This window comes from Botrytis deweyae (genome assembly GCF_014898535.1).
Source record: "Botrytis deweyae strain B1 chromosome Unknown BDEW_001, whole genome shotgun sequence".
Taxonomy (NCBI): domain Eukaryota; kingdom Fungi; phylum Ascomycota; class Leotiomycetes; order Helotiales; family Sclerotiniaceae; genus Botrytis; species Botrytis deweyae.
The window spans coordinates 1,020,239-1,033,791 of NW_024066208.1; the positions used below are offsets into that span (position 1 = coordinate 1,020,239).

Genomic DNA, 13,553 nt, shown 5'->3' on the forward strand with positions numbered 1-13,553 from the left:
CCACAGTGGCCTTCCCTCAATCCTGAACCCATTCACACTTTGGTCTTAGTTTCACTTCCAGACAACCGAAGAGAGTACATAATCTTAATACCACAAGATCGAATTTAACCCTCAATTTCCTCCACTGTCTTGACTTTGAGCTCGGCAATTCTCAATATAGTGTACTTGTGCTTGCTCTTGACGGTCTTTGTTTTTCTGTTTCTCCTTTTCGTCTTCTCCTTGATCCTCATTGGTTCGGCTTCAGTACCCATGACTCTCGCTCTGCATTCGAATATTCTCTCATCAAGATAAGGCGTTCCTTTCAACGTGTAATCTCTTGATCCAATACTTGAAGCGGTGTTGAGGCGGAGAACATCGCCAGGAACCACGCCGGGCATACGGAATGGAAGTCGTACTGTATCTCCTACAGTCACAAGGTAGGGCCGACTGTAAATGTGTGTGGTTATGAAGTGCGATTGTTGCGCAGTGAGGAGGGGAAGCATCTCCTTGACTGAGGGAGAAAGCGAGACTGGGGTGGCGGTGGAAGAGAGCGCGACCGGTGCCGAAGATGCGATTGAGGATTTCTCTGGCTTTAGAGATGCTGCAGATAATGGGCTAGCATGGCTGCTCTCGATGGGTGGTTCGACATGTTGTGTTGTAGAGTTGAAGAACCGTGCTCGGCTTGGTAAGAGGAAGGTGGGTGGAAGTGTTGCACTTGGTATCCGTATGTCCAATAAGGACTTTCTCATCGTTCTACTAAACATCTTGAGGTCGAGAACGTTGTATATTCAATCAAGTCTTTGGTATCTGAATTCTACATTGTTGAACTTGTTGAAGCTTGAAGCTTGATGACTAAGCGAGATTATATTTTTGCGCTAAGAAATTTGTTATCGATAATCATGAGCCTCGACCTAATAATTTTTTTGAGACCGTAAAATTCCACGATCACCCATTATTATAATTCATCATGGTACGTCTGGAACTGTTTATCAACACTGGAAAATACTAATTGATCATCAATAGCCTCAAAATGAGTATATGGAAAGATGGCGCAAGCTACATGGTCGCCGCCTTGACCATGAAGAGAGATCGAGAAAGAAGGCAGCAAGAGAAGGCCATAAAGCATCTGATGATGCCCAGAAATTGACTGGTCTACGTGCGAAATTGTATCAACAGAAGAGGCGTCATGAGAAGATTCAAATGAAGAAGCAAATCAAGGCTCACGAAGAACGAAATGTGAAATCTTCTGCGCCAAACGAACTTTCAACCAAACCCTTGCCACAATATTTACTCGATCGATCGAACCCTACCAATGCTAAGGCTTTGTCGAGCGCAATCAAGAACAAGAGAGCAGAAAAGGCTGCCAAGTTTAGTGTGCCTTTACCTAAAGTCAGAGGTATCGCAGAGGAGGAAATGTTCAAGGTGGTGAAGACTGGAAAGAAGACCGCGAAGAAGAGCTGGAAGCGTATGATCACGAAGGTATGCCATTCTGATCCATTCATGAGTAGCAATTCAACATGTGACGATATGCTGATGTTGATTTCTTTAGCCAACTTTCGTTGGTCCCGACTTCACAAGAAGACCTGTCAAATATGAGCGATTCATTAGACCTATGGGTTTACGTTACAAGAAGGTATGTTCTTTCTACTGCGTTCAACCTGACGGAGATTCTAATTATGCCCAGGCAAACGTCACTCACCCAGAGCTCGGTGTGACTGTACAGCTACCTATCATCAGCGTCAAGAAGAACCCACAGAACCCAATGTACACCCAATTGGGTGTTCTCACCAGGGGTACTATTGTTGAGGTCAACGTGTCTGATTTGGGTCTGGTTACAGCTGGAGGAAAAGTCGTTTGGGGTAGATGGGCACAGATTACTAACAATCCTGAAAACGACGGATGTGTTAACGCGTAAGTTTATGTCCATCCAATAGAGTTTACAGAAACTAACTCTGCCAGTGTCCTTCTCGTCTAAAAACTTCCTTCTGTCATTAAATCTGCATTCACGCATGGTGTTTAGGCGTTGTCAAAACGGAAATGAAAAAAAGGCTAGTGTGATCACTTTCAAATCTAGATGAAGGAGGCTGGCTGTACGCCGCTTGGTCAGCGAAACCCAAGTAAAGTTAACATTATAATAAGAATTTATTTTCAAATGATTTTAACATCAAATCCAATTTAGTCTATCGATAAATTATGTGATAGATTATGTGACTGTTGCCATCAGGATTTAACGCGTAACCACTTTAGGCAACCTAGGTAAGGCCTTTATTGTATCCCGAACATAACTTTCGCAAGTCATTTTGTCAACCTTGAACACAATCTCCATCCCAACATACAACACCATGTCGTTAACGCCAGCACAAATTGAGGCAAGGGAGCTTTTAGCACCTATCAAATTCCACCAGATTTTCAGACTACCGGCAACAGAAAAGCACGCAGAGCTCAAGGTATCCTATGCCATTGCAGGACCATCAGACGAGAATGCGCCGACTATTCTCTTTGTTGTGGGAATGCTAGGAATCAGATGGCTGGCATTCTCCTTTGATCATGTAGCCATGGAAGAAGGAGTGAGAATGATATTTATTGACAGGTGGGTGACATTGCCCTTTATGTTGCAGGGTGTTTGTGTATCGTCTGATCCTTGCTGCGCTCACCATTGCATTGTCCAGAGTCCAAGTATATATATATTTGCGCGAATTTGTGGCCAGTCTATTGAAGACACCTTCATTTCCAATCTGACGTTCCGAGTATCGATGAGCCCAGTGGCTCGTAGATAATGAGTCGCAATATCAGTCAATTCAAGAATTCAAGAACGGCTTGCCCATGAAGCTACGAAACCATCTAAACTAATGCCTCCCTAGACCTGGTTTCGGGGGCTCTACCTCCGTTCCACTCCAAGACCGGTTGCCCATATATCTTGAGACTGTTCCTCTTCTCCTCAAGCACCTTAACATTGAGCATGTTTCTCTTGCAAGCCATAGCGCCGGGACTATATATGCTCTCAACATCATTGCCACTCTCCCTCACATCATCTGTCCAAAACACCCCAGGATCACCCTACTTTCTCCTTGGGTTCATCAAAACTTATCATCGACAACCTTTCTTCAGATTGTCTCAAAGCTTCCCAATACTATGATTAACCACTGGGGCTCGGTTATGAATTTTGTTCTGAACAGCGCTACGCCAATGATAGCAAGTTCAGGGTCGGTCTTTTCTACTTTAAAATCTTCTTTTTCTGCTGCGGCAACTGGGGCTGCATCCCAGATGGCGGCCGAAAAGAAGGTTCGAGAGGCGTACGGTGTATCGAAAGAGATAAAAAAAGAGATGGATAGTCTAATTTTTAAGTGGGCATTTTTGGAAGATACGACAGGCCTAAATGATGAGGCTCGATTGTGTTTGAAGAAAACAGATGACTGTAATTGGAATGCTTGCGAAGATTACGAAGAAATGGTTAAGAACTTGGTAGAACTGTGGACTCAGAGAGTTGAAAGGAATCAAAGTGCCCGGCTGGATGTCAAAATTTACTTTGCTGAAGAGGACATAATGATTGGTGAGAAGGGAAAAGAATACTTCCTAAATTGTTGGACTAGCGAGAATTGGACTGCGAATATCGCAGTGGACTGTGAACAGTTGAAGGGTACAGATCATGACAGTGTCTTGGACCCTCTCAGGAGTCTACAGGAGATTGCAAAAGCAGCGAGACGGACATTAGATTGAAGGGCCAATTCTGACCCCTACGACAAGTGACATTCTCACCCGGCATTGACAGAGAGTATGGGCGCTATAGGCATTGTATGAATCCATATGCACATATCATTAGACTTTGAAATAAATTTATGCATGGGAGGAAATGTTTTCGTCGACTATGGCACAGTGTATCTTATTGAAAACATAATAGAGTAAAGAAACGCCTAATGGCCCATGACCTTTCTCTAATCTATTAAGCCTTGGATGCAACAATCTCTGTAGCTGGATTAGTGTTTGTCAAATATCAACAGTGAAAAATTACATACTCTCGACATCAGCAACACTTTGCTGTAAAATTTGTTGCAAGACCTTGGGGTTCTCGAGCTCCTTCTGGATCTTGGAAATGATGCTTTCTGAGAGTTCCTTTTGTTGGCGAATCTTGACTTGTCCCTCGTATCGGACCCATGAGTCGAGAACAGACTTGGCCTCAGCAGCGAGAGCGGTTTGTTGCTCGAGTGCGTAAGCCTTGGCCTCGAGTTGTGCGGTTTCCTGTAAATTACGTTAGTAAAACTTCCCCGCAATATTCCATTCTCCACAACCCATCATACCTTGGAAACCTCGAAAAGAGTCTTGGTGATATCAACAACGCTGCCCAATTGTTGAACGCTCTCAATTCTAGTCTTGACGGCCTCAGTGTGGTCTGCACGGGCAGCATTCAAGATGTTCTTGATCTTGTTGACTTGACCAGTGGCCCACTCAGAGTACAATGGTCCACCGAACTTAATGACAGATCCCCAAATGCTCAGAAGGCAGAACATAGCAACGGTTTCTTCGTTGACGACATAGTACTCGTTGCTGAGGGCGTACAGGGAAACTCCTCCGGCTGCGGAAAGAATGGCAGTCTTGGAAACGAGAGAGTTGCCTGGGAGAGAGTCAAGGAGCGATTGCGCCTTCTTCTTAGGGTCCTCTGCTGGTACATTGGAGGAAGATGATCGCGAACTCGAGATCGATGTGAGGGCCGGGAGGGTACGGGAAGAAAGAGCTGGTCGAAGACGAGCGGCCCCTACGTTTTGTCAGTCAATTGCGACCAGTAGCAATTGTGGCATATTTCTCAAATCCGTATGTGCCACATACCTAAGGCGCTTCTTGTCAATAGTCTTGATGCCATTTTGATATGAGGGGAGATATTGTACAGCAGCTCAAATTGCTTGAAAGGCTTGAGACGAGGTTCTTTCGGAATTCGCTTCCCACCTCACTTTGAAGTTTCTTATGTAAGGGTGCCTGAGGATTTAACAAATATTTCTGGATTATCTCGATAAGAGAAATAAATTTCTAGAGAATTGGCAAAGTACATTCCGTCACATATTTAACAATGCCTGGCGCAATTATTGATTCGAAACGCCCTTCAAAAAGGAAGAGAGCTGTGTCAGAAAAAGGGCCTTCAAAACGGGCACGATCCGAGGATAGTGAAGAAGATCCACAGGCGCAAATTCTCCTCCTAGAGAGCGAAATCTTCGAGTCGAAGAAGCATTATAACAACATTGCAAGGCTAATTGGCATTGCACGAGATGATTCTGAAGGTGCCGATGCGTCAATTCTCGCCGCGGTATCGTTATGCCGGGTTTTCACGAAATTGATAGTAGTTGGGGGTTTACAGAAAACCAAAGAGACTGCTGTGAAGGACGCGACTGTGATCCAATGGCTCAAGGAAAGATACTCAGAATACAAGATTATCCTTCTTGATATGTTGAGCCAAGAAGATACCGCATCCACGGGATTAACTCTTTGCATGAGAATGTTGAAGATTGAAGGGCAGCATCTGCGAAACGGTCAGGATTATTGTTTTCCTACAGGCCTTCTTACGGATATGGTTCAGGTTCTCATTCGTCCTGGGAGTGATAGCATTGCTAGGAAAGAGTTCAGTGACAAGTTTGTTGAGGAATACGATGATGTTAGATTTTACACACTTGAAGCTATAGAGTAGGACTGCCTTCTTACTACATATTCTCAATTACTGACATTTATTTAGAAAACTGGTTACGGCCCCCGAATCTAGAAAATTGGGCAATGATTCATTTGATACCGTCTATGAGATTTTAACATCGATATCATCAGTCCCTGAATCTAAGGACGAACTCGAAGATTTTTACATTCCCGCACCGAAGAAAAAGTCGCACGCACTCTACTCCTTAACGGAACATAAGAAGCGAGCGCAAGGAGCATGGTTAGCTGTGATGAATATGGAGATGGTAAAAGAAAGAAGGAAAATGATCCTTTCGAAAATTACCGATTTCATTGCGCCATGGTTTACCAAACCCGAACTTTTAATGGACTTCCTGACCGACTCATACAATTCTGGGGGATCAACGTCGTTGCTATCACTCTCTGGTGTCTTTTATCTCATCCAAGAGAAGAATCTAGACTACCCATCGTTCTATAGAAAGCTTTATTCGCTGCTAGACACGGGTATTCTGCATTCGAAGCATCGCTCAAGATTTTTCCGACTTTTGGATACCTTTTTATCATCAACGCATTTACCAGTAGTACTTGTCGCAAGCTTCATCAAGAGGCTCTCCAGACTCACGTTACATTCCCCTCCATCTGGCGTCGTTGCGGTTGTGCCGTGGATCTATAATTTATTGAAGAAGCACCCAACGTGTTTATTCATGATCCATCGAGAGACTAGAGGGGCTGAAGCGAAGAAAACTTTAGAGGAAGAGGGGCTCTCAGATCCATTCCTGATGGAAGAGGAAGATCCAATGTTGACCAATGCAATCGACAGTAGCTTGTGGGAAATTGTCACACTGCAATCACATTATCATCCCAACGTTGCAACACTTGCCAAAATTATTTCGGAACAATTTACCAAACATTCATACAATTTGGAGGATTTCCTGGATCACTCTTACGGAAGTGTAAGTCAACATATACCTTGTGTGCAGCAGATTCACTAACAACGTGATATAGATGCTTGAATCCGAGTTAGCGAAGGACGTGAAGAAGGTGCCAGTTGTTGAATATGAGATACCCAAGAAAATATTCATGAAGCATGATGCAGATGCTAGCTTGGAAGATTCCCTACTTGTGAAGTTGTGGAACTTCAGTTAGATTCTACGAAATTCAGTGTTCCTAACTCTACATCGAAGTATTTCTGCAAAGGTATCGTGAAAAAAAGGCATTTCTCTATGTAATCACCGAGAACAAATTGAAGGTGGAGCAAGACTAATGAAGGGGTTCATGTAAATCTCACATACAATTTCGAAGCTGGGCTTCCTCGTTCAACAATAATAACGGAGAAAATACTCCTTTTACCCCTCAAATGTCTATGCCCCCTGAAAACTACATAAATAGCGACGTTTATATTTCAGGTATCACAAATAATTACTTGACCTTCTTAAATCACCTGTGCAAAGAGCTTTGGGAAAACAATCAGAACAATAGATCGATATGTCCTTGCGTGATAACCTTGCATAGAATACTAGTCCAAATGCGCCCCTTTCCACAGCATAAACAATTCAAGCATAGACATCCAGGAACTCAAAAGATCTACGGCAGCGACAATCTGCTATTCTGCGACAGAATAAGCCTTGCATGCCTTGTAATTGAATAATACCTAGGTAAGTAATGGCAGCCATCCTTGGCAACCGTTGCGGCTGGAAAGCCACACACTGCCATATTCATTCAGTGGTAATTTCATTCAGTCATCACAAGGCTATATACGCAGACAATACTGTTTCTATTCCCAACAACAACCTCAGATCTTTGAACTAACATGACAAAATGCCTCTTCTTGATTTACTAAAGAAAAAGGATAGAACCGCAGGAAATGATGCGCATTCTCCACGCGCCGATCCAGAAGCTGGTCCAGTTTTCACATTCATGAGAAGTGTAAGCCTGCTGCTACATGCAGCGTACCAACTTCTCCCTCACTGCTACAACATGGCTAACATGACACAAGGATACAAATACACAAGAAGTAATATCACCACCAACTTTCTCTTCTTCGGAATCATCCCTGCAACCCTCGGTGTCAGTGAACAAACCGAATAATGAATTGCGAACTAGTCGATTGTTTGGAGGACGGCCCAGGAGCAACTCGCGCGAATCTGGAAACTCGGGCACATCTGGCGCATCGATTTCTTCACATGTTAGTGATAGATCTACGTTGAAATCAGCGCACAATAGTAAAAGAATATCAGAACGTTTTGGTTTGCGCAAGCATGAGGTAGGATCGTCGCATGTTCCCAGTGATTTACCGGAGATTACAGTGGAAGAGGCCGCGATAGGTGATAGAGATGCGGAATTACAATGGGAGAAGAGAGCTACAATATTGGCACAGCAGAATGAGAGGTCAATAAGCAGACCAGGCTCATCTTGTGGCAGTCCACCAGATCATAGGAATAGGAATTCTGGAGAAATTCCGAGGGCAATAAGTCCGGGAAGAAATCCTTCAGGCGTGGTTGCTAGCAGAAATGTGGACGATGATCTCCAGGAAGCTATTCGACTTCATGAGGAAGGGCACTTGGAAGAAGCAACAAAGCTATTTGAAAGATTGGCAGACCCTCATGGTGCCAATAATGCTCTTTCTCAGGTCTTATATGTAAGCTCTACTTGGTTCATTTCTATCACAATTTCACCTGACGTAGACTTGGTGAAGCTTTAGCTAGCTCACCAACTCTATCAACTTTGTTTTCTTGGATCTTGCCGGACTTGCCAACAAAGATTTCGGTCAGGGACACACTCCGATCCAATTGCTAATATTCAATACAGGGTCTTGCTCTCAGGTACGTCAAGACGACCCTTTATGCGGCCTATATAACGCCGCCTGATCGAGGAATCAGTCGATCTCTTCTGAATCTTGATTGTTACCATTTCGGGGTTTAACTAACAATATAGACATGGCTGGGGATGTCAAGCCAGTCCAGCCGAAGCCGTCACGTACCTTTCGGCAGCAGCATCAAATGCAGCAGCAAGTATGTACCTACCCTGAGTATCCCATCACGTTTCACATAGGTTCCTATCTGTCATGATCTCTCATATTGGCATAGTGCTGACTTCGTGGACAAGTCGAGGAGCTTGCGCTGCAATCCGGAAAAATGAAAGGGGGAGCTGCCAAGGGGGAGCTTGTCATTGCGATTTATGAGCTAGCAAATTGCTTCAGAAATGGTGAGGATATTCCACTGAGTTGTCAGCTATTTTCTGGTAGCTTCCTGCCACGATTCAATTATATGGGAATGATTTTTATACACCCCTTGGTCCTCAACGGCAGTATCAAAAAACGAATTTCCTAATCAAGTAATACTGACATTTTGGGTCTTCTCTAGGCTGGGGGGTCAAAAAAGATCCAACAGCAGCTCAGAAAGTGAGTGGATTCAAATCATTGGGTCGCGGAGAAGCCCGCTTGTACATTACTAACGTCGCTGTAGTACTACCAAACTGCTGCAGAACTTGGAGATACAGGTATGCATAAAGCTCTGGCGAAAACTCAATTATCAGGCCATTCACTGACATTACCGTAGATAGTATGAATGAGGTGAGCCTACCAAGTTGTCCTTCCTACTCTGAAAGCAAAAATTTGCCGACAGTCATGTCGGGCTAAAATGCTGTAGTACATAGATTTTGATCTAGGCAAACTAACTATTCATCACAGGTTGCACGATGCTACTTAGAAGGATTTGGTAAGCGTCTTCATGTCTCCCCAACAACCAAGTTCGACCTCGAGCTCGTAATCTTCGCGTTTGCCTGATCTAATATACTGACCACTGCTCTCTCCAGGCTGTAAAAAAGATAAAGTAAGTTCGCCCGTGGTTCGCCAGAACTTCCCATCCATCCACTCAAACACCAGTTCCGGATCCAACAAACAACTACTGTGGCTTGCGCTGTACGCATGGTTCCCTTACGTCGCATTTTGGGCAGCAATGGGGCCACCTTCATGCAACTTCAACCGAATGCTTAACCCCTTGCAAACTCTCGAAATATTCCTAGCCAGTCATAAGATGAGGCTGATGGTTCTTTCTGGGTATGGTTTCCGTTACCATTGTCAGTGCTAACTCAAATTTCTTGCAGTACCGAGCAGCGTACTATCTTCGCAAGGCCGAAAATGCGGGTGTAAAAACACTGGGCAATTCTTGGTGAGTTTTCCCTTTTCATGTTTGGACCCAGTATTTGCAGAAACCCCTTCTGGAAATTTTCCGCTCTGTATGAAGTTCTTGTCTCAGCCTGGTTATCTTAAGGTCTGTATGCTTTTCGGCGGCAGTCCCGCTCCCAGTCATTTAGTGATGGTTCGTTCGTTCATTGTTTTAATAAGTGGGGTACGACGATATGCGTCCACTACCTTCGTGCATTTTAGAGGTACATTGGTACGAAAAATCAATTGGTTCTCATTGTCTCTTCGGCAATGTCGGTTAGAAATGTACCCCTGTAAAGAGATGTTTGCTGATATTTATTGGTTACAATGAATGTAGGATTTGGAAGGATAAATACAATCCTAAGAAGTAAAATTCCAAATACGGAAGTTCTAGATAATAAGAACTGGGAGTGGGGTAACTCTTTGGAGATACTAGATACTTTTCTGGACGAACGACTAATGAGTTTGGTTCACGCGTTCTTACTTGTTTTCCTTCGCTAAGCTCCGGGTCGGATCGAGAGAACGAACGGTCTTTAGTTATTTTAGTTACTTCAGTTGGGCTAGGGGCTTTTCCTCGTGTATGGGCCTGGTATTGGGTAATACCATTCGTTGATCTTTGATTTCATCAAAATCGAAACGGTCACATTGAATTGGTGTCTCGGAGATCTTGACGTATTGCACAGTGTCTGAAGTGGGCTGGCTGATTTATACCTCTATTAATACTAGTTCTATTATAAAATTTCAACATTCATCAACTAAACCTGATTTTAACTTCTTTTTTACGCCTTGGTTAATCAGGGTCTTGGCTTAGCTCGGTTTGGCTTTGGCTTTAACTTACTTTAGTTGAGTCTGGTGCTGCAGTCAGCATTTACCTAATTAAGTAATTGAGCATGAGTACGAGTGAATTCATCAGACAACCCCAAATTAACGCAGGTCAGGTGTAGTCATGACTGAGACATACAGGAACTGGACTCGTATGCTCACGAGGTTTTCGTCTTAGCAGTCTCTGTCGTGCTGAAATGTCCACAGGCCGCACAGCACAGCAAAAGGCTTTGTGTGATCCATTATGGCGGGGCGTCGAAGCATTGGAGTGGGAATTGTTTCGAGCTTCAGTTTCAGATCCTGTTGAGCTGCCTTATCTCATGCCTTATTTATTGGTATGTAGCTGTAAGTGGGTTGCATACTGCATGTATGTACATGATCTACAATGGGTCTTGGCTTTTGTTCTTCTCTCTGAATTTTCTCATTCGTTCAAACATTCAAAGTATGATGTATTCGCTCGTTCTCACATGGTACCCCGGGCTCAGAGTTAGGACGTTTCATATTTTCATGTATGATGTAGAGATCCAATCCGAAGAGTCAATTCGAAAGAGTTTTCACTGGGCTATCTACGTACGCATGCGAGGCTGCGAGCGATGGGAAAGGCGTCATATACGTATGTATTTCATGTATGGTACGACAACTCAACGCCGCAGTGCGAAATGTTGGGTCGCTGCGAAGGTGGGCTGGACGCTAAGTGCGGGAAGGATGGAGGATTTTCATAGCGTTGTTGGAGGCTTGGAAGTGGCCCGGGTGTGAAAAAATGTGATATGGCAGAATGGAATATGATATAGTATGACGGCAAGGCGGTGCAGCGAGCTTGAGTGCTTAAAATAGCCCTAGCAGTTTTTGTTTGAAGTTTTTCGATTACATTTTGGGCTTTTGTATCATATTGGGAGCACTAGTGTGAGAGTACTAGAACCGTCTAAATCTCGGATCGGTTCACATCTTGGGATGAATGGGGCCCGACTATGAACGAATGAACGATCTGTGGCTGGAATACGGCACGGATGTCCGTCTACTTTCGTCTGGGCTAGCCGTTATGTTTTACATCAACAATACGTATAATTCCACGTGATTTTAGATTGAGTTGTTGAAGAATTTTCGCCATTGCAGGTTTTTGTCATTTGTGATATGTGTAGGCACTCGTGGATTTTTGCATGGTGCATCTACATGATGGTATTCGCGTTTGGATTTGCGTTTGTGGCGAACTCGAAGTTGAGTTGAAGAAAAAAGGGTCTTGCATATTATGTCATGTATATGCCATGTACTGCTATGCGATGTACTGTCATGTACATGCCAAACTCACGGCAAATGGCTATGTATTGTGATGTTATGTGTATGCGTATGTAAGACCTAAAGAGGTTATAATCGAAGATACAAATGTTATGACATGTAAGTGTATGGAAAAGAAATCTATATGCTATGCGATGCGATGCTATGTAAATGTAATGCCATGCGATGTATACCGGATTCGTCCGCTGCTAAACACTTTATCTCTATCTGCTAGTGTAGACTTGCGGATCTCTGTCGAAGTTACGAAGCTGCGAGACAAAAGTCTGCAGTAGTATAAACCTACAACTCCATATCCCCTTTGCCACTCGACCTTAGAGGTTAGATGTGATCCCATTGTAAGCGGTGAAGAGTATCTACTGCACTCTACTGCGATCTACTGCAGATGTATTCGCGATAGTGGGGACCTCGATCCTCTCGCGTCTTGAGTCCTGAGTCTTGACGAGGAAGAATGGGAGCATTGACTCGGCATTAAACGGAGGGTAATGCGGCTAGGGTCTAAGTTTTGGAAAATGATAGTCTAGCGACGATGATGTACATGTATAGTATGGTATCTACATGCGAGACAGGAATACGAATTGAGCGATATACATTTACATGCATACACGCATACATACACACATACATCTCCATACCATACAGCACTAGCCTCCGGAGCAGAGTAGTGGGGTCACTGGTAGGAATCGTGAAAGACACTACCTAGCTAGGTAAGTCATGAAAAAGATGTGGGGAGAACTCACACATGCAGAAATGGAGGTCCACAAACCAACATGACCCTTGGAGTGAAGAATTTTTACTTTTTTCCTTGAAAGATGAAACACCACGTATTTCACGGGGTAGAGAGTATGGGGCGAGCAAGAAACAAGTGTGTTTCAGAAATGATGGGGTAATTATTGGACGAACGTTTCGAGAACCTGGATGGGAGTGGGAGTGAAACACTTGGAAGGGAGTGTGTTTGATTGGCTGGAAGTGAAGGGTCATTGGATCGCCCGGTTTACAAGTGGAGTTGAGGGAAGGTAGAATGTGAGGAGAGAACTGGTAATATTGTGGGGAATGGAAGGAGGGAGAGAAGGAGATTGGTTGTTGGGTTTTGAGACAGAACATGCTGATTTGAATGCTGTTTGGTGGGCACATGGTGTTTGGTTCGGAGATATCGATAGATAGAAGGAACGATAATCGGAATTTGAGTAAACAAACGAGAAAGGCACGGGCAAACATGGAAACAAGAAATTCCATCATGACTGGCCAAGTACATGTTTACAGAATCCGGGGGTGAAACCAGAAGAACAAACCCAAGACAAACCTTGAGAGTCGTTCAAGCAACACAATCTACAAACACAGCAGTAATTAGTCACAAACAAGTACTCGTATCACAGTCATTACCTAGGCATCATTGTCACTATCACATCAAGCAGAGGGAAGAATTTGAACATGAATCTCATGTATTATTGACTATTTTCCTGCGTGTTTTTTCCTATCTGATTGTTCCATCTCATCTCATCTCATCCTACGGTATATGTGAAGTAAAGTCAAAATTAAATACAAAAAATTGAGCTTCTAAACAAGTAACTCATATCCCCCCATTCCATGATAGACAACACAAGGCAAAAAGCAACAGATAGGACCGAATTAGGTACAAGAAAAACAG

At 43.7% G+C, this 13,553-nt stretch overlaps 7 protein-coding genes across 7 annotated transcripts; 5 read left to right on the forward strand and 2 right to left on the reverse strand.

Annotated features, from left to right (window-relative positions):
• Positions 1 to 104: 104 nt before the first annotated feature.
• Positions 105 to 743, reverse strand: EAE98_000292 (uncharacterized protein; the record flags this gene model as incomplete). The annotated part of the gene is made up of 1 exon (XM_038947910.1): positions 105 to 743. One exon carries the CDS (start codon positions 741 to 743, stop codon positions 105 to 107), a length of 639 nt encoding a protein of 212 aa, XP_038815587.1.
• A 153-nt stretch (positions 744 to 896) lies between these two features.
• EAE98_000293 (uncharacterized protein) lies at positions 897 to 2,059 on the forward strand. Its single transcript, XM_038947911.1, has 5 exons — positions 897 to 949; positions 1,003 to 1,458; positions 1,529 to 1,612; positions 1,664 to 1,890; positions 1,939 to 2,059. The coding sequence occupies exons 1-5, from the start codon at positions 947 to 949 to the stop codon at positions 1,952 to 1,954; spliced, it is 786 nt and encodes a 261-aa protein (XP_038815588.1). The 5' UTR covers positions 897 to 946; the 3' UTR covers positions 1,955 to 2,059.
• Positions 2,060 to 2,146: 87 nt separating this feature from the next.
• EAE98_000294 (uncharacterized protein) lies at positions 2,147 to 3,742 on the forward strand. Its single transcript, XM_038947912.1, has 2 exons — positions 2,147 to 2,569; positions 2,841 to 3,742. The coding sequence occupies exons 1-2, from the start codon at positions 2,322 to 2,324 to the stop codon at positions 3,694 to 3,696; spliced, it is 1,104 nt and encodes a 367-aa protein (XP_038815589.1). The 5' UTR covers positions 2,147 to 2,321; the 3' UTR covers positions 3,697 to 3,742.
• On the reverse strand, positions 3,743 to 4,834 carry EAE98_000295 (uncharacterized protein; the record flags this gene model as incomplete). Its single annotated transcript, XM_038947913.1, has 4 exons — positions 3,743 to 3,942; positions 3,993 to 4,215; positions 4,275 to 4,729; positions 4,801 to 4,834. The coding sequence occupies 4 exons, from the start codon at positions 4,832 to 4,834 to the stop codon at positions 3,920 to 3,922; spliced, it is 735 nt and encodes a 244-aa protein (XP_038815590.1). The 3' UTR covers positions 3,743 to 3,919.
• A 204-nt stretch (positions 4,835 to 5,038) lies between these two features.
• On the forward strand, positions 5,039 to 6,774 carry EAE98_000296 (uncharacterized protein; the record flags this gene model as incomplete). Its single annotated transcript, XM_038947914.1, has 3 exons — positions 5,039 to 5,646; positions 5,696 to 6,581; positions 6,634 to 6,774. 3 exons carry the CDS (start codon positions 5,039 to 5,041, stop codon positions 6,772 to 6,774), a joined length of 1,635 nt encoding a protein of 544 aa, XP_038815591.1.
• Positions 6,775 to 7,446: 672 nt separating this feature from the next.
• On the forward strand, positions 7,447 to 10,164 carry EAE98_000297 (uncharacterized protein; the record flags this gene model as incomplete). Its single annotated transcript, XM_038947915.1, has 12 exons — positions 7,447 to 7,554; positions 7,625 to 8,266; positions 8,437 to 8,450; positions 8,563 to 8,639; positions 8,734 to 8,832; positions 8,991 to 9,028; positions 9,093 to 9,126; positions 9,186 to 9,199; positions 9,317 to 9,344; positions 9,442 to 9,458; positions 9,733 to 9,797; positions 10,131 to 10,164. 12 exons carry the CDS (start codon positions 7,447 to 7,449, stop codon positions 10,162 to 10,164), a joined length of 1,170 nt encoding a protein of 389 aa, XP_038815592.1.
• Positions 10,165 to 10,812: 648 nt separating this feature from the next.
• EAE98_000298 (uncharacterized protein) lies at positions 10,813 to 11,309 on the forward strand (the record flags this gene model as incomplete). The annotated part of the gene is made up of 2 exons (XM_038947916.1): positions 10,813 to 10,950; positions 11,136 to 11,309. The coding sequence occupies 2 exons, from the start codon at positions 10,813 to 10,815 to the stop codon at positions 11,307 to 11,309; spliced, it is 312 nt and encodes a 103-aa protein (XP_038815593.1).
• Between the last annotated feature and the right edge of the window lie 2,244 nt (positions 11,310 to 13,553).

Coding starts and splice junctions, on each gene's coding strand:
- EAE98_000293 (XM_038947911.1), top strand. Junction 1,459..1,528: donor GGAAGCGTATGATCACGAAG/GTATGCCATTCT, acceptor TGATTTCTTTAG/CCAACTTTCGTTGGTCCCGA. Junction 1,613..1,663: donor TGGGTTTACGTTACAAGAAG/GTATGTTCTTTC, acceptor AATTATGCCCAG/GCAAACGTCACTCACCCAGA.
- EAE98_000294 (XM_038947912.1), top strand. CDS start 2,322: ATGTCGTTAACGCCAGCACAAATTGAGGCAAGGGAGCTTTTAGCACCT. Junction 2,570..2,840: donor AGAATGATATTTATTGACAG/GTGGGTGACATT, acceptor ATGCCTCCCTAG/ACCTGGTTTCGGGGGCTCTA.